The sequence below is a fragment of the Nothoprocta perdicaria genome, unplaced genomic scaffold (assembly GCF_003342845.1).
Source record: "Nothoprocta perdicaria isolate Ctin4 unplaced genomic scaffold, notPer1 scaffold_86, whole genome shotgun sequence".
NCBI classification, from domain to species: domain Eukaryota; kingdom Metazoa; phylum Chordata; class Aves; order Tinamiformes; family Tinamidae; genus Nothoprocta; species Nothoprocta perdicaria.
In genome coordinates this window covers 861305-884480 of record NW_020456154.1, presented here as the reverse complement: position 1 = coordinate 884480, position 23176 = coordinate 861305, and the positions used below count along the sequence as shown (strand labels likewise).

General features: G+C 41.6%; 1 protein-coding gene across 1 annotated transcript in view; it reads right to left on the bottom strand.

The window, feature by feature from the left end:
- Window positions 1–23176, bottom strand: part of POLR3B (RNA polymerase III subunit B) — a 65464-nt gene that overhangs the window by 29190 nt on the left and 13098 nt on the right. Inside the window, exons 9-18 of the mRNA XM_026052227.1 lie at window positions 21740–21862; window positions 20683–20799; window positions 18743–18877; window positions 14200–14361; window positions 11621–11821; window positions 10748–10910; window positions 8527–8680; window positions 6443–6517; window positions 5557–5655; window positions 3163–3290 (exon numbers count right to left, since the gene is read on the bottom strand). Coding sequence (XP_025908012.1) covers window positions 3163–3290; window positions 5557–5655; window positions 6443–6517; window positions 8527–8680; window positions 10748–10910; window positions 11621–11821; window positions 14200–14361; window positions 18743–18877; window positions 20683–20799; window positions 21740–21862 — 1357 coding nt within the window. The remainder of the gene's footprint in view (window positions 1–3162; window positions 3291–5556; window positions 5656–6442; window positions 6518–8526; window positions 8681–10747; window positions 10911–11620; window positions 11822–14199; window positions 14362–18742; window positions 18878–20682; window positions 20800–21739; window positions 21863–23176) is intronic.

Sequence of the window (23176 nt, the reverse complement as noted above, 5' to 3'; positions counted from 1 at the left end):
CCGGCACGAGGGAGCCCTGTCCCAGCGCCCGGCACGAGGGAGCCCTGTCCCACAGCCCGGCACCCGCTGCCACAGCAGCAGTTACTCCTTCTGCTTTGACGCTCCGTGGGGCTCCCTGCCGACGGGTTGGCTCCCACAGAGCCACCCAGGATAAACAGCCCCCAGCGCTCTGCTCCGTGGGGCGCAGCCGCCACCTCAGCACGATTTTAGCACACTCAGCCAGATCCACCACGAGGCAAACAGCCCCTGCAGGGCTTCGCTGCCTCACAGCGCAATGGGCATCCGCGTGTTACAGTGTGTTGGAGACCTTGCTCCGATGTGGAGACCTGCAGGGAGAAGCCCCTCTCGGCGCCGCATCCCTCCGGCCTCCTGCAGGATCCAGTAGCGCCCAGGGCTCCCTGTGCCTTGTCCCGCTATTCCTGCAGGGAGGGCAGCGCGCAGCTCGGCTACGCCAGCAGCCAGATTTATTGTTCTGTTTCAGGACCCCTTCATCCTTCTAAGCATTATTTTAGCAACGCAAGGAATGCAAACAGCAGAGGTTCTTGTATTTTAACCTTGAAAGTTTCTCAGACACTGAACTTTAATGTTACCTTTGCACTCAAAGTCACCCACGAGCAGAGGGCCCTGCAGCAGCAGGTGAATTTGAACCTAATCACAACGCTCTCCTAGCCTCACAGTACGACCTGCAGCACACAGCAGATTTTCCTGCACCGTCACGGCACGCGCTCACATCCCCTCACTGAAATCCAGCTGCTTGCTAAGCACAGCCCTCACCCTGAAGCAAGACGACTCACTCTGGTCAGAAAGGATATTTTTCAGAGCACATTTAACATACTACTCGGTAGAACATTCCTATTCTAATCCTGAGTGTCTGTCACTGATATTGCATTATGTGTCCCTTGCAGGCACTGGCCACAGCCCTTCATCTACCTCCACATCTTCCCCTGTGGTAAATGTTTCTGAAAACAGAGCAGCAAGACCCTCCACAGCCACTAGCACAGATCCTCTGTGTGGTCAGAGGGGGTCAGTGTCGAGCAACACGAGGCTCCAATTCCAAGCAGGAGCCCCTGGGCTCTACCCGTGTCCCCAGGGGAGTGCAGGCTGGACTTGGCCATGGGCCTTTCCTCACGGAGACCCAGCGGCCGGTCTGAATCCGGGGATGCACAAGGGAAGGGAGGGAGGCGGATGGTCACACAAGAACGGGCACGTGAGGTCTGAAGCGCCGCTCTGCGTCTCCTCACACATACCCGCAGAGAAAACGTATGTTCAAACTGCTTCTGAAACATCCTCTAGGTCTTATTCGATCAGTAGCTGCACAGAAATACCTTTTTGTATTTCAGAATTCAGAAAATCCATTCCAACTTTTCTTTTTTTTTTTTAAACAGTAATAACGGGTTCAGGTGTTTGCGGATGGTTCAGGTGCAGTGAAATGCAGCCCAGGTCATGTGCCAACTTTTAAAACGTACTTTTAGCTAGCTGCTTATTCTTTGGGTCAGGTGTTTTGTCATAACAAACCGAAACAAAGACTTTTTTTTTTATTGCTAAAGATATTCAATGGCTTTTGTGCTCCTAGCGTCAGCAGGAACGTCAGAGGATTGTATCCAAGGAGCTAAATGTGCAAGACCTGGGGTCAAAGCAGCTGAATACACCAACCTCAGAAAACACAGACAATGAATTGCAAATGACACTCAAAACAAAACGGGGAAAAAAACCTTCACACAGCAAACTACAAAAGAACTCCACAGATACTGAATTGGCTTTCTGTACACACTGATCCTGCTTAACTGTGTGTGGCAACTAACCAAACGCTCTGAGACTAATAGTCATAAAATAGAGACTCGGGGGTGGGGGAACGAGAATGGCACGGGGAGAACTGTGAGGAAGAAGAGCGCATCCCCCTCGTGCTTCTCCCTTTCTCGTTTTTAATTTCTTTCACTTTTTTTTCGGGAGGGAAACGCATCTGCTGCTCCTTTCTGCTGTCTGGCTGTGTTGAGCGTGTCGGTTCAGCGCAAGGCAGCCCCTCTGCTCCAGTTGTCTGCGAGGGGCCTCACAAGAGGTGCCCTGTCGGGGCCGCGGCGCGGGCTGCTCAGCCGGCGGGTTCGCAGTCACCCCACGCTCTGCGCGCGGCGCCGGCGCCTTCCCCGCGGCCCTCGGCTTGCGAGCGAGCGAGCGGCCAACGCGAGGCCCACGGCTGCTGTGCCCTGGGCCCGGGCCTGCTCCTGCTGCTGGAGTTCCCGGCGGGATCCGCTCCGGCCCCGCTGGCGGCCGCCTCGGCGCCAGCAGGAACCGCTGCCCTGGCTCTGGCGCTGCGGGAAGGAGGAGCTCGCACCCAGCGCTCAGCACCAACCCGCATGGGCACGGGATGGCTCACGGGGTTCGTTTTGCTTCTTTTAGACTGACCGCCTACCACACCACCTATTAAACTATTAAATACTGCTAGTAAATAACTGGGAAATGAACCTTGTTTGCAGTCATTTGCTGGGGGGCTATTAGTTGCCCTCAGCATCCATGACAAACAAACCAAAGCCTAGTATCTAAACCACGGGCTGGGTGGGTTTAGYCAAGCAACTAAACTCTCTCACATTTTCATTCCTCCATTACATAATGTCAAAATAACCTTTTTTTTTCTCCTTTTTTGCCCCCCCTCCAAGGACAACTACTCAATTATTCAGGGGAAGTCTCTTCTCCCTGCATTCCCTGTCACTCGCTGTCTCTCTTTGTGAGAACACTTTTTTACTCTTTTTGTTTGGAAACCCACTACACATAGCAGTATAAAAAGAAAAAAAAAAAAAAAAAGAAAGAAAACCCTAGCCATACTCTGCCAATCCTCCAGCTATGCTGAAAACCTGAAAGTCACAAAAACTAAACTAACCAAAAAAATCAGCAGTGCCACAGTTTCTTCAAATTTTCTTTTGAAACACAGACCCACAGATGTGGCCTCCTGTTTGCAAAACTGACTCGCTCTTTTTCCTTTTTTATTCTTTTTTTTTTTTTTTTTTGAGGTAATTTCTCCTTCATTTCCCTAAGCTGCAGCACATGCTCTCCCTCTTCTACTAAAGTTTCTACATAAATTAGGAAAGAAAGAAGTTCTCTGCTTTGTCACTTTCTTGCATAGCCTCGAAACCCAGGATAACCCTGCAGACAAGAACCAAGAGGCCTTACCCATCGCCTGCTTCCCCATGGCACACTGGTACGTGTTTCTCGGGGACTGGTTGTGGTGAGGATACGGAATCAGCCCAGCGCAGACGCCAAGAAGTGTGAAAGGCTCAATCTCCAAATGCGTCGTATCTCTTAAAAGAAGGAGCACAAATTATAAAAACTCATGAACTATCTTTCATTTACTTGAGCAGTTGCCAATCTCATTTACCCCTGTTCAAGCTGTCAGTATGACCCCAGAACATGCGTTTACTAAGCTCGTTAATCAACTTTATTTTTGGTTTTAGTGTTCCCATAAGAAAAGAACAAGTGCAAAACGTTCCACTGGGGAGAAAAAGCTTTTAGGTAACAACTTGAGGGGCCTCAGATAGATAATAAAGCAGTTTATGCAGTAAGTCACAGTAAAAATTTCTTTAAGGAATGTCTTTGCATGCAATGAGCGTCCTCTGCATCCAGTTAGGTATCTAGGAAAACTAGGAATTTCAGGGGAGATGGGAGGAGGAGGAACAAGGGACATTCAGGAATTGGGGGAAAAAAATTGAAAGTTTAATTTTTCCAGGTTTATATAACATTAGTTAGAGAGAGAGACCACATCAGGTCCAAACAAGACCAAACGCCTGGGCTAATAGGGCACAGTAAAATATAATTTGCTAATTTCTGCAGGTATTTTGGAAGCAGTTATGTTGTTAAGAGGGGCTACCAGTGAGAACTGAAAAGGCATGGAAAGGGAGCAGAGCCTCCCTTTCTTTCAGAGAGGTGACAGTGCAAAATCTTGTCTATCTTGCATTCGCTTTGGAGGAAAAACTCCATGCCCAGTGGAGATAACTAGATCATGACAGCCCTGGGACACAGGGATAACTGAGGATAGAGCATAGAGCAGAGCAAGACTTAAGCAATTCTGCTTTTTAAATCAAGACAGGTAATCAGGAAACGGGGAACTCTGAAATAAAGACAATTGAAAAGTCAACTCACCCAAAACATATCTTTACGATATTGTGCAGTTATTAAGCAGAGCTTGGTTTTAGGCATACGTTGCTTTTCCAACATATGTAAACCCACTGCACACTTTGAAAAGCCCATCTTCAATGCCCAGTACTCAGCTACTTGCAAATTTACTCTTTTTTTTTTTTTTTTTTGAGCTATAGACATTAAACTGACTACTAAACTTCAAGACTTTGCAAAAAAAATGACTGGAGAAAAAAATCTTTATTATGACAATGCTCAAAAGATTTGACAAGGCATCACAATCCCCAAAATGCTGAAGGATTATTCTATATATGCAGACTAAAGAAGACAGGGAGCAGCAGGAACTTCACATTATATGTTCTGCTAAATTAAACCCAAGTAGCAAGTCTGGTTAAGCTATCTAGCAGCCCCACACATCTGTGTATATCACAAATGTACTAGAAAACCGCAGCTAGCCAGAGGGCATCCACTATTTTTCTCCATGTGAAAAAAAAAATCAGCTATGCTCAATTAAGATCTGTTCTAAGAAAATAAGAGCGGGTGAACCCCCAAAGAAATTGCATAGTGGCCTTAAGAGGTATCTGTAAGCTTAGAGGGTGGACACTTCTCCCATTCTGCAGAACCTCACAGAATTATGGACACTGTCATCAAAGGATAAAAAATGTTGCTGCCTTAAGAACACACTGGCAGTGAAGTTAAGAATTTCTTCAGAAGGTATGTGCAGTTAACATATACATTTTCAGACAGGATAAAATCCAGCACAAATGCTTGACCCTACTTGAGGAAGATGCAAAATAACCAGATCCCAATATCTAACAGTGAATTTCAGTGTTAAGGAGAGGCCAACAAGGTTACAGAGCAGCCCAATTTCTGCAAGTCAAATTATCCCTGCATGGAGAAAGGAAGACAACTCCATGAGTTTGAAAAGGTAGAGTTACAAATGGATACRGAAGAATCTGAAGATATTAAAAAGAGCCAAATCCTCCAAAAGGGGGAAAAAAAAAAAGCACTTATTTGGATTGGAATGGTAAAGAGAGGCAACTGTAGCTCAAAGAAGCCTGCATTACAATAGCAGGAATGGGATGTCAATGGGATACCTCACGCTAGTGCATCTTGCCCGTTGTACAAACACAAGCTGTACCAGCATGGTTGCATTTTTTAMAACTCCAGATGATCAGCAGGGAAGGGGGTACACAAACCAACACCAAAACATAGGGAATATTATTACTAAACACAAAGAGCGATGTCCTCATAAGGGGTAAATTCAGATTCTTACAGCACTATTAATTACAACTAAGTTACACAAGTTTATGGACAATACAGTGATTTCCTAAACTTTTAACAGCTATCTTGGGATCATTTCCTCCCACTGGTCCATTGGAGGTCCACGAAATATTCTTCCTATACCAGTACTTAATCTAATCACACACTTACTTATTAATTGTATGTTCATATAGAGCAATGTTGCAGTCATTTTCTTCATTTACATCCAAATATTCAACAAGGCCTTCGTGCAAAAAGTCTTCAAAATTCCTATAGTTAAATAAATAAATAAATAAAAATCACTAAAACTATGGCCCTTTCTTCTATTTCCGGAAAAAAACAAATCTTTATTTCTGAAAAAATAAAACTGCTATGTATGTTAGAGGAATGTAATGAGTGGTTAAACTGGAGAAATGGTTTTGCATGAAAACCTCTGTGAATTTTGCTCTTTAAAAGAAAATTGCCTATTATTTGGACTGAAACCCATTGCCCACTCCACCCCCGACACAGTCAAACTGACTGATGTGACTTATTTGAACAACCTGACAAAGTACCCCTAGCTGCACACACCACCACTGTAAAAGAAGGCAAATATAAGTGTTTCTTGTAATAATTTTGCAATACATATTTAAAGGTAAATCTAAAAGCTTTTGTATAAATATGGGAGGTTTAAACATACAAAAACATTTTCTTCCAGAAGTCTCAAAACTAACTCTGAATGTTTAGTTTATGGTGGTCATGGTGAGATTTCTAAAAAGTGTTCCATTTTCAGCAGAAGYGTAACATTTTATCAGGCTGTGCTATATATATTTATTCTACATAATCACCAAATTCCATATCAATAAATCCCCCAAACACTAGTCTCTCTTTCATCGGATTAGAAAAAAAAAACCCACCCTGATACTGCCTACTAATTAAGCTGCCTACTAATTAACACGGAGAGCAGACTTTTTGACATAGCTCAATAACCCTGCAAAACAATGGAGTGACTGAAGTAGATCCACATAATATTTACAGACTGATCTGAAGATGAATATAATCTACTCAAAGTATTTACCTGTATCCTTGAGCCAATTCTTCCATATGCTTGTTTGTAACTGCAGGTTTTTGCTTTTTCACAATTATATAAGGTCTACAAATGAAAAAAAAAAGTTGTCATAGCAAATCCACAGGCAGGTAACTTTTCTTGTACTGAGGATAAGAACACTGCACATACCACCTAATGATATAAGGCTTACAATCACTTTTACAATTTACTCACCTTGAACTGATGGAGCCACATAAACAGAGTCAATAAACGCTGTCAGTTTGGAATTTACAGATATGGGGTTGACACATAGATTTCCTAAACTGATTTGTTTTGTTCAACATACTTAAAATTGYACCAAGAGCACTAAGATTCCTTTTYTGGGGCAGAGGGCTTTTTCCCCGGCTTTCTCCTCTTCAAGATTTTCTAAGTTTCACCTGCTCTTTTTATCAACGACTTTGGAAGAATTGAGCCTTCTCAATCTACAAGGCTAAGACCAGCATTAAGCCCTAGGGATATCACAGGGGCTTCCCACAACACCAAGGAAAGAGTTGTGGTGTTCCACCGCCTGCATGCAGGAATGCATTCTGCTGTTACTTACATGATACAGATGCAAACTATGGGTTTGCACCAGGCGAATCCATAAATTTCAACAGCACATGGATCTCTGAAGGCTTCCTTAGCGCAAGGAAACACTGACACAAAGGATGGCATGCGAGAATGAAACGTCAAGGGCTGYTGCTATTTGGACAAGTTGCTCTTCTAAAGAGCAGCAAATAGCTACAAGATACTTGTGGAGTCCCCTCTGAAGTCTAAATAACTGTTTGCGGACTAATGAGCCCTTTAAAGTGGTTAAGAGGGGGCTGTGAACAATTGCTGGGCGGGAGGGAGGTCACAAAGCAAACCTGGTAAACTCCTGGAAATCCTCAYGATTTCACTTGTCTTTTCTACGCTGGGACACGCCCCGGAAGTTTCTCTGCACCTCCAGATCTGCAGAACACCCAGCATCAGCCCCCAGTGAAGAAGTTATTTCCTTCCCTTTCACTTCGCTCCAACGCCTGGGTGTCTTGGCCAGGTACGATCAACTGAGAGCTCGTATGTAGAGGATCCTGGGGCCTCTGGAGCGCCTCAAACTGCGTTCAATGTGCTCGCTTTGGAGCTTCAGCTACTGAACAAGGTGCAATGTCAACTCCAGCTTTGACTATTACTTGTTCCAAAGCACACATACAACCAGCCAATGCTTAAATACGTATGGATTAAGTCATTCTGTCTCTCCCAATCTCTTTTTTGCTCATGTTACGCYTTGTCCTTTAGGCTAAACTGTTTGGGCCCGGAGATGTTACACTTTTAAATGGTTTAGCACAGCACAGCCACAATCTGACTGGCGTCTCTAGCACCTTACTAGAGTACAACTTCATTTTCTGTTTCAAAATATCATTATATTGCAGTCTGTCCTGTTTTAGCCAGGCAGCTCCTTGCTGTTCTCCTCTGCAATGTGACTGCTACTCAGGCACACTCTCCCCCTAATACAGACATTAAGCATTTCAAAGCAGAACATTCCCTGCCTAGTAAGGGGAAGCAAAGAAATAAATCTAAACTGTGAGAGCAACTTCCTTGTTATTACAGTAAACAGGTACGCACCAGAAAAAACACTGCACCAGGAGTAAAGGCAACCTATCTAAAGGCAGAGGACAGCTTCTGATCCTACAATATGGTATCAAAGTTGATGGGACCTCAGGTAAGGAAGTTGCTTGTTTTTTGCTTCTGAACTGTGGTATTTTTTATATAGGACAGAAAAAAACCATAAGGTCTAAAGACATGGAATATTATCACACATTAGGTTGATTTTTCTTCCCTTTTGGTTAGAAGATGGAGGCAACCTTTTGTTCCAACTTAGTTTTAAATATGAAACTATATATATATATTTAAGTTGTCTACATGTGATGTTTCTCTGATCTTTCAGCTTTAAATCCGGGTTCTGTAAGGAGAAAAGAGATTCTCAAGTCCTACTGTAGCTGAATACAGACCGTGTGCTTACGTTTGTATACTTAATCCTCTGTATTTTATGTGCACAAGGACCGATAGGGATAAGAGAGTTTTGATGACATACTCACCTGCACAATCTCCCTCCATCAGARGAAATATAGACACATCTGTCGGAAAGATTTGTAGAGATGGAAACAAACTCATTGATATACCCTGCTCGACGCATGATCCGAAAGGTGTTGACCAGCTTCTGATGATCGCGTATGACACCGAGGATGTTGCCTGTTCAGCAAGACAGGACATTCATGGCTCATGTTTGCTTTGTAAGCTCTGGCTATGTCTAGTATGTAAGGGATGATTCCTACTTCTTGCAAATAACCACTGACATCATAAAATTTCCCTCTCCTCTGATGTTTCCTTAGGCTTGCTAAGATAAGTACTCTGTTAACACAAAATCTGCATGGATTTTAGATTAGAATTGCCCCCTTTCAATAAACATTAAAAAAAAAAAAAAGCCTCAGAACTTCACAGATGATCTATCTGTTTATCTGCAAATAGCTCCTGAAACAAAGCGCTGCGCTTTGTCCACCTCTCTTCAAATGCATTCCTGCTCACGGGCCTATTCAACAATTAGGGTAGGAGCAAACAACATTTCTGAAGCCCGGAATTTCAGCTGCACTAAGAAGGGACCCAARCCTTCCAACACTCACCAAGGAACTGGCTTGTTCAACCAGCCAAGCTACACTGGCTTGTTAGAAAATTTTAAAAGCCTTGATATTTTTGAGGTCCTCACTCCCAGCTGAACTAGAATTTCTCCTTCAGGAATTCCAACCAACAATTTTATCTTAGCAGGGCACTCCAGCACATGTTCAAGTATTCTGAGTCATGAGGAACAGACAGAGTAGAAATACTTTCTGAAGAGTCATCTAGCTAAAGTCACCTCAGACAAATAAAAGCAAAACTGCGTCATATTAAAAAAAAATAAAAGTTCTTTAGAGAGGGGAGGATCTTGATAGTTTAGGGGGTTTATAAGACAATCCAAATGGCTTTTGCAGCTTAAGGGATTTGTACTGAGAGATTTTTTGCCCTCGTAGGTCACAAGTTCAAGCCTGCCACATGACAGTCATCGTAAGCCTGGAGATTTTTAGTGTTAAAAACGCTGAAAGGGTGAATGACTTTCCTTCAYTGGTACTAGATTATGTACATTTGGGAGCACAGCTGATCGTTGCTTCATACCACAAAATAAGCTTGTTGGGGGGGAGTCCAACACATCCAATACTCTATTTTCCCCTTTGGACCATAAAACCAAAGAGCCACAGCTCATGTGGTTTCACTGAAGCTTACCTCGCCCACACTGTGACAGAGGGGCAGGCTGAGGGACAGGCTTTGGCTCGAGGACTGCTTTTTTGTTACTGGAAAGAGGCAGTTACTGTTACTTGTTACTGAAGAGAAACTACTGTTTAATTTGAAGGCAAATGGAGGACTAATTCACCATGAAAGACATTAAATACTAGTCCCTGGAGGTGAATACTGCTGGCAAAAGGCCATTCTAAAATCACAGCTGTAGTATTTGAAATGCCAGTATTTTGAAATGTGATATCTTATTAACTGTTGATTTAGAAAGGTTACAGTTTGGTTTTAAAAGGAACAGGAGTGTGCAGATGCAAGGCACTTTCATCAGAACATCCATCTAGCAAATTAAGACAAAAAAGGAGTTCCAAGGTATATTTTTTTCTAATTGTTTACAAAGCAAGTTTTCCTTTAAAAGGTATTTTTTAGGGAAAGCAGCATTGTCAAACTCGGTAGGCAATTAATGTTTTATTTTTGTTTTTCAAAACACTTGCATGAATAAGCATAAAAATAAAGAGATTGCCGTAAAACAAAATATGTCCTGTAACTGCAGCTCTGAATTTGTAAACTGAAGTTGYTACAAAAGTAGGGGTACTATTCTCTTTAAAAAATATTTTATGAAAGGCAAATCACTTGGTTAACAGCTAAAAAAGGAAAAGGGGAAAAGAAAATTTGCAGCAGATTATTCTGCAGTTTTTTGATATTTTTTAGTACTTATTCATGCAAGTGTTAGAAACAGTTCTGAAACTTAAAAAACCTTCTCTTTTCCAGGTAAAATCACTTGCAGTAACAGTTCTGAGGACAAAGCTACATGTAAGTAAATACATCATCCAGCTTGTCTGCCCTGTCTAGCTGTGTCAAAATATTTACTGTTGCAGTTATCTTCACATGGAGAAATGCCTCCAAAGTTCACCACACTTCAGAAATTGAGAGTTAGTCCTCAAAAAACATCCAACACTCAACAGCCAAATGGAGACAGATTGCTAAAAAGTTCCATACCATTAAGGAAAACCAGGAACACATTTGGATATGAGAGTTCTTCACCACAGAGCAAGTTGACATCTTCCACTCCAAGATTGCTAGCTAGTTTAATAATCGGGCCATCTTCCATATCTGTGGTAATGTGAGTCATGAGGGCAAGGTTTTTAACCAAACCACAAGCCTGGAATAAAATATAATAAAAAGTCCACCAATTATTTTTAAGTAAAAGTATTATTGCTATCAAAATGTTTTTTCCCAAACGCTCTATTTATGAGACATTAAAAAAGTCAGGCATAAGTGGAAAAAAATTTGATACAGATTAACATTACTGAAAATTGGGAAGAAAGGAATTACTTTTCTAAATCACACTGAAATGTAATCTTTTAGCACACAAGAACTAGTAAAAAGGACAGATTACAAAACTGTAATTCTTAAATGATCCAAACATTTATAATCTATATTGCTCTCTCTACTGTTATAAGTCTCCAAGACAAAACATGACTAAATACACTAATTATTCATAAACTTTATGACAAAAGTGATGCTATTAAAATATAAGCTATTAGAGTTAATTGTTATGACTCAAGACACCAGAAGATACTGAAATTTTTTCTATTATTATCTTATTATCTTATACCATTCTCAGGTGATTTGTGTGCACAGTTTTCAGCCAGTCCACTCCGGTAGAAGAGAACCGGCAACAGAGTAAGGAGGGATACAGTGTAATTAGACGGGGTGCAAAAACACCAACGAGTTATGAGGTCAGACTGACCTTTAAACCTTCCTCAGCAGAATTCCTCCTCTGACATAAGGCCGGTTACCTCAAAACAAAATGTGTTTCCATCCCTGGGGAGGCTGAGAAATGCTAACAGCAAAACACAAGTATTTTACCTCTCCTTCAGGAGTGTCAGATGGGCAGAGCATCCCCCACTGTGAGGGCTGCAGAGATCGAGGACCACTCACTTTCCTTGTCTTTTCAAACTGGGAAGAGATCCTAGTCATCATTCCCAGCGCAGATATGTAAGACAAGCGGGACAACACCTGCGTCACACCTTGGCGGTCCATCTTGAATCTTTTCAGAGACCAATTTCCCTGTAGAAGAAGATTAAACATTTCCAAAAATYTAGAACAGTTTGTCCTTGTTTTGATATCTTTGGGGTATTTTGGACTGCATGGGATTAGAGGAGCTTTGTACTACCTGTTGCCCATTTATATAAAACTTTCTACACGTTCTAAAACTTTACCCACCTACAAATAATCTGCTAGTGACTAGATACTTGTATAGAATCTGTATTGTTAAAAAGTTTAAATAAAGTAATTGTTCTTCCAGACCAGAACATACTTATGCTACAATACATTCARCCACATAAAGATTCTTCATCATTTCCCCCTAATCAGGTAATTCAATACCCAACTTGGTATCTGAATGTTCTTTTCAACAAGGAAAAAGTTCTTTTCTGTTTTCCCTCTRTGGACATTCCTTTTTCTCCAAAAGCTCCTCCCCTCCGAAGCTGGCCTGATGTCCTTACTGAGGTCTTTTGTGTGGAATACACTTTCACAATGCAATTGATAAACTCTCTGTTCTACCTGGTTCATGACTTTTTTGGCAGGAAATGCAGCTGTGTTTGCTAGAGAAATTTAATATCAAAGTTGTCTACACTTTCCTGAAGTTCTTTGGCTAAAGAATCCAGAGGAAAACGACTCATTTCCTTGTGTGACTTAACACAGAAGTAGTGTGGGGTTTTGTGTGTCTAACCAGCTTTTCTGCTAGGATTACACCAACCACGAAACACAGGCCCTGGGCAYATGTCAGAGATTTCGTATTTCAGGCTGGTCAGTGCCACTATGAAGAGTTGTGTTTCCAGGATAAACTCCTAGGAAGTGTCAGGCTGCAGCCTCAGGGGCATCGCAAGATTCTGCAGGCACCAAGACGTCCATCAGACCTGCACCGTGGCTGCCTGAGGGACTCGAGAACTAGCCCTGGAGTCAGCAGCACTGCTGACAGGGGTGGTATGGGCTCTCCTCAGGCAGCTGGGGCAGTTAGCAACGTGCAGAGTTATTTCTTGCTCTTGGAGGCCATCACTGAGGCGCTCTGGTGAGACTGGAGATTGCTGTTTCCACGAATGATTTCTGTGGTATTTGCTTAATCTCCTGAATAGCATGCACGGGGCATTGTTCTRGAGAAATTGTTTTCAATGCTTAAGAGCAGATGGTGTTTAACTGCTTATGTGGCAGGCAAGAAAACATGTCCTAAGACAGTGGAAGAAGGAAGACGTTACAATATGGACTGAATCATTTGCAGATTTATCTCTGTCAGTCCAAACGGAAAAACTGGCACCAGCTAGAAGAAGCACTAGCACTGAGAGAAACAAATCTGTCAATTGTTTTGGTTATGTGCACTGCAGAGATTTAACCACATTTGGGGCACTCATAAAATTAAATRGTGATAAGCTTTAACATTGGGATTTGTAAGTAACAGGCTGCTGGTGGGTTTGGATGCAGCTTGTGGAGTTAATTTTGTTTGCAAGAACTGAAGGAAGACCTCAGTCTCATGCTAAGCAAAAAAAGCCGTCTCAAGAGTTCCAAAGATTAAAAAATGAGTTGCAAAATTTTTACCAGCCACTAGAATACTTGGAGTAATCTAATTTCCTAAAAATTCATGCATTCCAAAGTGGTTTACAAACTTGTAGCTAGATTTCAGGAACCTTCTAACAATTTTGGGTTACAGATGTGTTAAAGAGGCARAGTCAAGTAATTTTATTTTTGTTCTGGTCCGCCACCACAAATGAAAACAGCCATTCTATGCAGACATGGGTTAAAATTTAGCCAAAACAGATATCTTGAGGCTTGATTACTACAAAGTTTTGCAGTCATGTGCCATTTAGCAGCTCTCCCTATGTTAAATAAGCCAATATCAATTACTAATGTAGCAGAGGGGTGCTACCTCATAGTCTGCAAATTTTCTTTTATTATACAAATAAAAACACAGTCATCTTAAAGGGGCTCAAAATTCAGCTTTTTTTTGTTTTCAAATGTTTTCTATTCGTGACAGTTTATGCTGTTTTTCAAGCACCACTTGGACATACATTACAGCTAGACCCTGGGTAAATCCAGATAATAAAAAAATACCATGAATCAAATAAGAAACTAGAACCTGGAAGACAGCAGGTTAGATAAACACCATCGTATTCTAAATTTGCTTGTTTTACCATTTCTTCACAAACRCTTCAAACATCACTTGGCAGCAAATGCTGAAATGAAAAGTGGTTTGATGATTAATGATCCTTCACGCAACGATCCCAAGGCACGGCCAAATACAGATTTTTGCAACTATGATCTACAAAGACTATTAAATGTAGATTTGCTTCTACGGCCAAAGCAAGTGGAGCCATCAAAACCAAATCCACATTCTTCCATCGTTCAACATGGTGCAAAACTTCATATATTAGAATTAAGGCAAAACTACTTACTGTGGAAATGGCATTGACCATGCCGTTGGTGATCTGGTCTTGGCGCATATGCTTCACGACGTCAAACTGAGCTGCTCGCTGCTTGGGGATCACCTGGTCCGCTATCTTTTTCAGCTCAGAGTTAAATTTTTTGAACAAATCTTCAAATAGAAGGGAAAGAAGCTGGAAATACAAAATAAAAGGATTAAAGGAAAGATGATATTTTTCTAGGTCTGGAAAATGCAGGGAAAAAAATAGCAAATGAGCAGATATATTTGTAATTTTGTGTTTCTGATCAGTTAGAAAATAAGTTTCTTCAGGTGGGAGGGCAGATATGTTTTGCAGATAGCAGCATTTCCAGAGAAAGGTGGAAGGTGTACAGCTCTCCACAGGACTCTGCAGGCAGGGAGAGTGTTTATCCACACGTGGTGATTCTTTCAAAGCACTATAATTTAACTCRCTTATTTTCCTGCTTATGTATATATACTATACACACACACATATATATACACACTATATATACTAACTACTTCTCGTTCTTAAAACATCCATAAGAGGAAAGAGCTGCACAACCTGGGATCTTTTGCTATTTTGCTTTCCTTTTACAACTTGCCCAACCTCTCCCTGCAGTCACCCTGTAGCTTCCCAAAGCACTTAAAATATATCACATAATGCAAACACAAATGCTCACGGTGACTGGCTTTGCAAGGGAGCGGTGTAAACTCCACCGTGTGCCAGTCTTATCCTGAAACTCTATTTTACAGCAGCTCCCAACGTGGGAAAGTGTAAACGTGCCTCTATTAATAGGCTGGGACACTAGTTTCAGTTGTTCTCTTCCACCTACCTGCCCAGCTGGGCTAACCAAGTCATTTGGAGATGCTGACCATGAATTGGACCTACTGATGAAGTCACAGCAACTGYCAAGGATTAAAACCCCCATCTGATCAAAAGGGGAGGTGCAAAAGCCCCTACACAAATGATCCTTGTGTGATCTCCTCAGAGGAACAGGAATGAGGGTGCCATTATGCAGAAAATGGAAACACACACATGTCCTTCATCAGTAGGGAAGGATGGAGGATGAAAACAATAACAAGATTGAGCTTTTCACTTTTATTTATTTATTCTATTTATTTATTTATTTATATTTTATCTATATATTAATACATTTATTTATATTTATATTTTACTGATATATGAATGTAAGTATTTATATTTAATATGTATATTTATTTAATAAATTTTTATATATATATATTTTTTAATGTAATCCACTCTGCCAGTCGTTCTGGGAGGATCAGGCTTGACTCTGCACAAACGGATACCAAGACAATTTAGTGCTCACAGATCCAGGGGATGTTACATATCAACCCATCACCAAGCCCTCCTACGCAGTGCTATTCCTATGTGACACATGCAAATATTTTAAATTATTCCGTTTAAATAACTTGACAAAAAAAAAGAAAGGTAAAAGGTTATGGCACACCTCTGATTTACTTAATTTTTTGAAGCCTGAGCTTATTCTTAAGAAGTCATCTGCAAAGACATACTTTATTGCCACCTTGTCCCTCACCCATGACAAAGAACGGCTTAACTGCAAAATTCTAGCTTAACTAGGGAGCAACAGCCCACTCTTGCAAAAAACCTTCTTAGCTTCCAGCATTTCATCACTTTCCACTGGCAGCCAGGAGAATGAACAGAAGTCTCCAAAAATTAGATTGAGGGATGAGTTTCAAAGAAGAAGGAAAAAAAAAGTTAAAGGAAAGAAGAGATGTGCACAGCTTGTAGATGGCTGAAAATCTTGTTATCTAAGAGCTAGACTGTGTGGAAAAATAATCACGGTGTATATTTTATCAAAACAGGTTTCAGAGAAGGACTTAAAGGAACATCTAACAAAAAGCAATTGTACAGGATAATACCTTCACATCTGATTTCTTGACTGTAAAATTGCCAAAGTCTCCTACTTCTGTACGCTGTAGCGGGTAAGTCAACCTCCCTTATTTCCTTTGCTCTGAACTAATAAAATAACTTAGAAGCCAAGCACAGCAAAGTGCTACTGTTTGCCGAGTTGGGAAGCGTCAGGCTTTGCCATTTTCCCTCACAGCCTGTCTGCAAGAGCCTCGGCTCTCTGCAAGGCAGAGTCTCACAATAACCACATTATTTAGGTCAAGAGTAAGTGATTAAAGAAAAGGGATGGAATGCCAGTGATAATATTCAGAGGATTTCATAGTTAGTCCGGGGCCTTTCAGCCTGCTTAAGACAGGAGCACTGGAGAGCAAATTATATTTAAGCAAAAAAAAAAAAAAAAACTGACAGCTCATCAATTGATTTTCATTGAAAATCCTAAGAAAAATTAATAAAGAAGTTAAGCTGCTGAAATACAGTTTCACCAATTAGCTTAATGTCAGAGAATTCTAATTAGGCGCCTTGAGATTGCTATTTAGCGTTTAAGCCTTTAGAGTGCCAAATTCTCCCTTTCACACAAACTGGTTGCAAAATTAAAGACATTAGGCAGCCTTAATTATATTATCAGAACAGCTGGGATTAGGCAATCTCTGAAGTCAAGGCGCTATTCTTTTGTCACAGGGTAGAAATCCCTTGCTTTCCAGGGTGCCGGATTTTGGTGCTGTTCCATATCTCACCCATACAAAGCAAGCTGCATTAGAAACAAAAAAAAAAGGGGGGGAAAAAAAGGACAAAAAAAAAAAAAAAGAGAGGAAAAAAAAAGAGCACAAAGAACGGAGTAATGCTCAGCAAATAATGAACACATTAAGGAAAGAGAAACGGCAGGTGAAAAGATTAAGCCTGAAATGGGGAGGTTTTGCTAACACCTCAGCTGGCACCTGGCCTGCCAGGCCTCCGGTGGCAGGCAGAGCCAGGGAAAGCTGCTGCAAACCAGCCTGGCCGCTGGCTGCAGCTCTGTTATCTAAAGCTAAAGCACATTTCGTACTCCCTTGTCCCATGGGGTGTGAAATTAGCAGCTATTGTTTTCACACATTTTTATAAACACAATGCCTTTTATGTCTTTACATTGTTTAGACCACTAGGTTTTTTCTGCTCACATGGGAATCTTTCCTTTTTTTTTTTTTTTTTTCTTTATTCAAATTTTAAAGCAACAGGATTGTAATTCCAGGAACACACTGGCATTAAAAACAAACAAACAAACAAAAAATAACAACAACAAAAACAAACCAACCAACCCAGGCCATTTCACCTACACAAACTTTACCTAAATATTTAGAAGCTGACAAAATAAAATCTCTGCACACTTTTTAGTCTATCATCACCTCAAATTAATATTATACTGACAACCTGTGGAATGAGGAATTCAAGCCTTSAGCTTGAAATGAACCTTTAAAATATGACAAGGGAGCCAGAACTATTCTTAACCAAGKGTTACAAACCTTTCCCACACAGTTCTCCTTGATGTGGGAACAAAAACACATTGCCTTTGCTATGATAATCCTCCACACTTAAAACCTTTCCTAGTTAGTTTAATAAAACTTAGGTTGTTAACATCCATATAAGCAGAGACCTTTTTCTTACAGCTTGTAGAAAAGTCTTTTTTTTTTTAACCTGCTACACTGCCTGCATCTAAAATATTAGGGGAAAAAAAACAACAACAAAAAAACCCCARCCTCCCCACTACACTTCAATCTGTGCTACTCTGCCTTGGATTGGGGGTGCCTGTATGTGCTCACCCGTGTGCACAGACACGTGCACGTGTTAAAGGACATGGTGGGGAGGAGAACAGGACAAGAGGCAACATATAAGGACCCAATTTAAATGTAAAGGAAGTGAGAATTCATAATGATTGGCAAAAGCTGAACTGAAAAAAACAGAGAGCTGAGCAATGAAATCCAAAATTTATACAAACACTTGAATCTAATAACTACCCATGGTAAAGAATTATCTGTGTTCTGGGGGCGAGGCAGGTSCTTCACCTGACGGGCAGCTCCTCGCCGCATCAGAAGAGAGCAGTGAAGTGCCAGGCTCTCCGCACCACAGCGGTGCCAGTCAGGCCTCCAACCATCGCCAGCTTCCCCGTTTGTTGTTACTCCTTCTGCCACAGTGCGAGGGCAAGCCGAGAGGTTCATGCAAGTCCTTCTCACTTAGTCAGCCCCGTTAACTTGCCTGTTTTTAGAAGATTCAAATAAMCCCCTCAAATTTTGCCCGAAGTAAACCTGGATCTTACAGGCACCTACTGGGCTCCAGCTCGTTCTCTGGCTGCTTAGACGAGGGACATTGGGAGATGGATCTTAGGGCTGCCTTGATGGCACCAACAGTGTCATAAAGGAACAAGAACTGATGCCATCTTTACCCTGCTCTGTCCTTTTACCTGGCACAACAGTGAGCCCAACACTTCTGCACAGAAGTGAGAACACAACTTAGTGCTAGTCAGGRGAAAGATATCTGAGAGTCAATACAAAAAAAGTCAATACAAGGCAATAAAATGGGAGGAAAAACTTCAGTCAAGACGACAGTGGTACTCCTTATTGTTAATTTTTTTAAAAGCAGATACTAGCAAAACCTCCAAAGTGCCCTCAGCACAACAGCAGAAACCCACCTGCCCAGCCAACTCCAGACGCTTATTTCCATAGTAATCTCTGTCATCGACTTTATTTTCTCCTTGGGCCAGGATGACTCTGCGCACCATCACTGCGGTGTAAATGCACTTGGCACGAAAATTGAACTCTTTTACCTGCATRCAAAAAGAAAATAAGAGATTGATGTTTCAGGAGCAATTCCTAAGGACACACACTCACAGGGGAAGCTGGCCTGAGTGAAGAATTGAGAACATTTGTGTATTTTACCTTCTTCAAAAGCCACCCTGAAAGGGATATACTTCAGTAAAATTGAAACAGACGTAAAGAGAGAATAACACGTCATGAAATAAGGTCCCCAGTACAGCTAACAATGCCTGACTGCAGAAAAACTACATAGGATGACAAACAGTTCAAAGGTGCAGGACTTCATAGAGGTTCAGACTATTTTTGATTTAATCCATTTTTTTTCTCTTTGAGGATGATTTACTTATTCTAGCTACAAAGCAAGTAAAAATATATTCCCCTGCCAAGAAAATTCACCTCATAACGGTTCTGTTGACTTTGCTATACAGATCAGTCTCTTCACACAGGCTACCAAGACCTGCACGATCCTGTGATAGGGACCATCTCTTTCCTGCTCATTTTCCAGCTGTTGCATATCTTTACCAATTAAGATTGGCAACAGCCTTATCACTTGATATTTTTACCAAATTTATACTTTTCTCTCCTGTATGTTACGTGTAACAAGCGTATGTAAGTGTAACAAGCGTTACCCACAATTTGCAGTCTTCTTCCTAACCCTCAGCCAGGATAAATACTAAGTTCCTGTACTGTAGGAACCCTCTTCTGCGAGGAAGATCAGAGACAATTTCATTCATAACTCATCACATCCTGACCAACTCCTTCAAGGCCATCAGCTCCCTACTCTGCTTTCAGAAGATTTGATGCATAACACAACTGATGCAATGTCTGGCCATTTCTTAAAAGTCTGTAAGAAAGAATACTTTCAAATGTTCATTAAACAGAAGTATTCCCACTGGAAATATTTAATTTTTATCTGCCAGCCCTAGCTGGCGCTAAACCTGCCCAGAAGAATTACAAGTGTGAGTGCTCCTATGCCACAATGTCCTAATGTACTGTGTTCAGTTCTGGGCACCCCAGTATAGGAAGGRCGTGGAGCTTCTAGAGAGGGTCCAGAGAAGGGCAACCAGGATGATTAAGGGAATGGAACATCTCTCGTACGARGAGAGGCTGAGYGAGCTGGGCCTTTTTTCTCTGGAGAAGAGACGGCTCAGAGGGGATATGATTAATATGTATAAGYTCAGGAAGGGAGAATGCAGGGAGGAAGGGGACAGGCTGTTCTCACTGGTGGCCAGCGATAGGACGAGRGGTAATGGCCACAAACTGAAGCACAAGAAGTTCCGTCTCCAGGTGAGGAGSAACTTCTTTACTGTKAGGGTGACAGAGCAGTGGAACAGGCTGCCCAGGGAGGTTGTGGAGTCTCCTACTCTGGAGGTCTTCAAAACCCGCCTGGATGCCACCCTGTGCCACATGCTCTAGGTGTGCCTGCTTGAGCGGGAAGGTTGGACTAGATGATCTGTAGAGGTCCCTTCCAACCTTAAATATTCTGAAATATTCTGAAATTCTGAAATAATGTAGGCAGGAGGATGACAGTGGAACAATGCTGACTAACTCATACCTCCCAACCCAGAGGGCTTGAAACCATCRTCAGACTCAAGGGCATTTCACTGTTTACTTTACGATTTTCTCTCCTCTATTGTAAAACTTCATAAGAACTTTGCTGAGGTCTACAACAGAGCCTTTTTTTTTTTCTGTATGGAACAATTTGTTTTTTTTACAGCACTTACAGGCTTTGCCATGGCCTCAAGTAGCAGAGATACTGCCTCATGTTAGAAAACAAGGCCGAAAATTTACCCCCGTTAAATGAAACATTACGTACAAGGACATGTGTCAGAATGGTTGATGCCAGCAGCTCCCGGGCCTCTTCCATCTTTGTCTTCTTTGGGCCTCCCCACATCCTCTGCCTTCGTACCTTGTTTCCAATGTACTTCAATGCCTGTCAAGTGGATTGATTAACTTGAGTTAGTATCAGAATTGTTACTCACAGAAATATGCACATGTTAGAGAGAGATGCATGGGCTCCTCCATAAACGCACTCCCACTAACCACAGATGATACAAACTCCAGACAAAGTGAAAAACATCAATATATGTGACGACCATAAAATAATAAATAAATAAATGAATAAATAAATAAATAAATAAATAAATAAATAAATTTATTAGACAACTGACACAACTGATAGATGATGTTTAGTGGAATAGGGTGTGGTAAAGAGCATGACTGCTACGATACTAAAAGAAAAAGGACTGCAGACATATAAGGATATGCAAAAGCATTCAGGTTCTTTCCTTTGACTTTTCATCTCCAATTCTTTTGTACACTGGCTGAGCTTCATGCAGGTATAATGAAACAGCAAACTGCTACCTAGGCAAAAATACTASCATGTGGCAGTCACATCTATGCCTACCAGTACTTTGCAATCATTAACACCTTCTTACTCTCTTACCAGTTTTCTGAGGAAGGGAATGAATTGGCTGAATTCAGGGTCAGATTAGTTAAAAAAAAATGCTCTAGCTCCACACAGGAGGTTCAAATGTGAAATGAAAACCATGCCCCCTACGTCAGAGAATTAGCCTCTCCAGTAGACAACAGATCACCCTTTCCATCTATTCATGTCCTTCCCAAACAGCTAACTCTCTTTTCATTTCATTTGGCACTTCTCACACTGGGTAACTTCTATATTTCTGTTTTCCTACTTTCCTGGATGCTTTCGTACCCTCCAGCTTYACCACTTTATTCTTAAATTAGGCTTAAAACAACCCCCAGAAGGAAACTTCAAGACACGAAGTCTCTGTGTCAGCAATCCACAGGCAAGTGCTCAGTCCCCATTCTCTTTAGAGGTTACAGCCACCGGCCATGTGAAAAAGACACACCTGCATCTGTGTAAAAATCTGAGCTTTTTGGCATTCTTCCAGACTAGGAGCAAACGCAGCCATCACATGTTCCTCCGTGCCAATCATCTGCACAATCTCTTGGTCACTCTCAACACCCATGGCCTAGAAAAAGAAGAAAAGACAGAAATAGCACAGGCTTTATGTTAACTCACTGACATTTGCTTATGCTAATTTGGTATTGTTTGTCAGCAGTACTACTAAGCAAGAGCTAGTTCTTCTCTCAGAAGCGGTGCCATCTGGCACTGGCAGCACACATTCGAGCTAGGGAAGAACCCCAAATGGGAATCTTGATAAGCAGCAGGAACACACACATACACTTCGCAGAGTGTCTTTTTTTCTTCATCAACTTAGGCTAAATGTTACACATTCTCCTATGAAAAATCAACACCAGATAACAGCAAACTTAAATGTGCAACAACAACAAAACCCAGTTCAGAATCTACAACAAATAAAGCAAGATGAAATTACTTACAGGATTATACATGGTCTCTTACCACAAGCAGCTCCGTGAACCCAATTGTCTGCGATACAGAACGCCCTATTTGAGAATTTTTTACAGTCTGCCTCCTTTGTAGCTCTTTGCATTTAGAAGATGACTTCACTACACAATTCCACTTGAAAGCCATTCTATTATTTCACTGATCCTTGCACACCTTGTTAGACTTTATGCTGCGGAAAAAGCTTAATAAACTAAGAAAGTGCTTAACAGGTTTAGAGAAATCTCTCTGTCAGTAAGTGTTTCAAGGTGGCAGCCAGCAGTGAAGGCCTTTGTGGATTCCAGATGGTGCTAAAGCTCCCCCCTTCACACATTTGTCTGGAGCTCTGCCATATCAAGAAACAGAATAATCTCACTAAACCTCTGCTGCTTGAGCTATAATACATTTCTCAGAAGTTGGTGAGGAAGTTATGTTTGCATTCAGATTATTCTTTAAACCTCCAGCCACAATGACCATTGTAAATAATGGCTTATGTAGACTCGAGCGCTCTGGTTCTCATTAAAAACTGGCAGTGCCCCAAAAATCCACATTTTCCTCAAAAATGCACAAATACCTTCCTTTTTTACTACCTTCACTGGGTGTTATTTTGCTTAACGCCTATCTAATGCTCTCCCTCTGCAAAACCCCGCTGCTCTGATTCTCAAATATCCAGCCTTTTTTTTTTTAACTTTTTTTTTCCAAAAAAGAAACAGTTGAATTTCCATCTAGTTAAGTCTCTGCCCCTTCACCTTGGGCTTTATCAGCAATTATGAGCTGGGCACATCTGCAACGGGCTGGGAGCCCGGGCTGCAGCAGGGCACAGCAGCTCCCCAGCCTCTGCTTGCCGGGCCACGGCGCCTCGTCCCGCTTCGTCCTCACTACGCAGCCGCCCCAGTGAYCTCCAGGCACCCTTCACTAGCAGAGCATGAACAAGGGATAT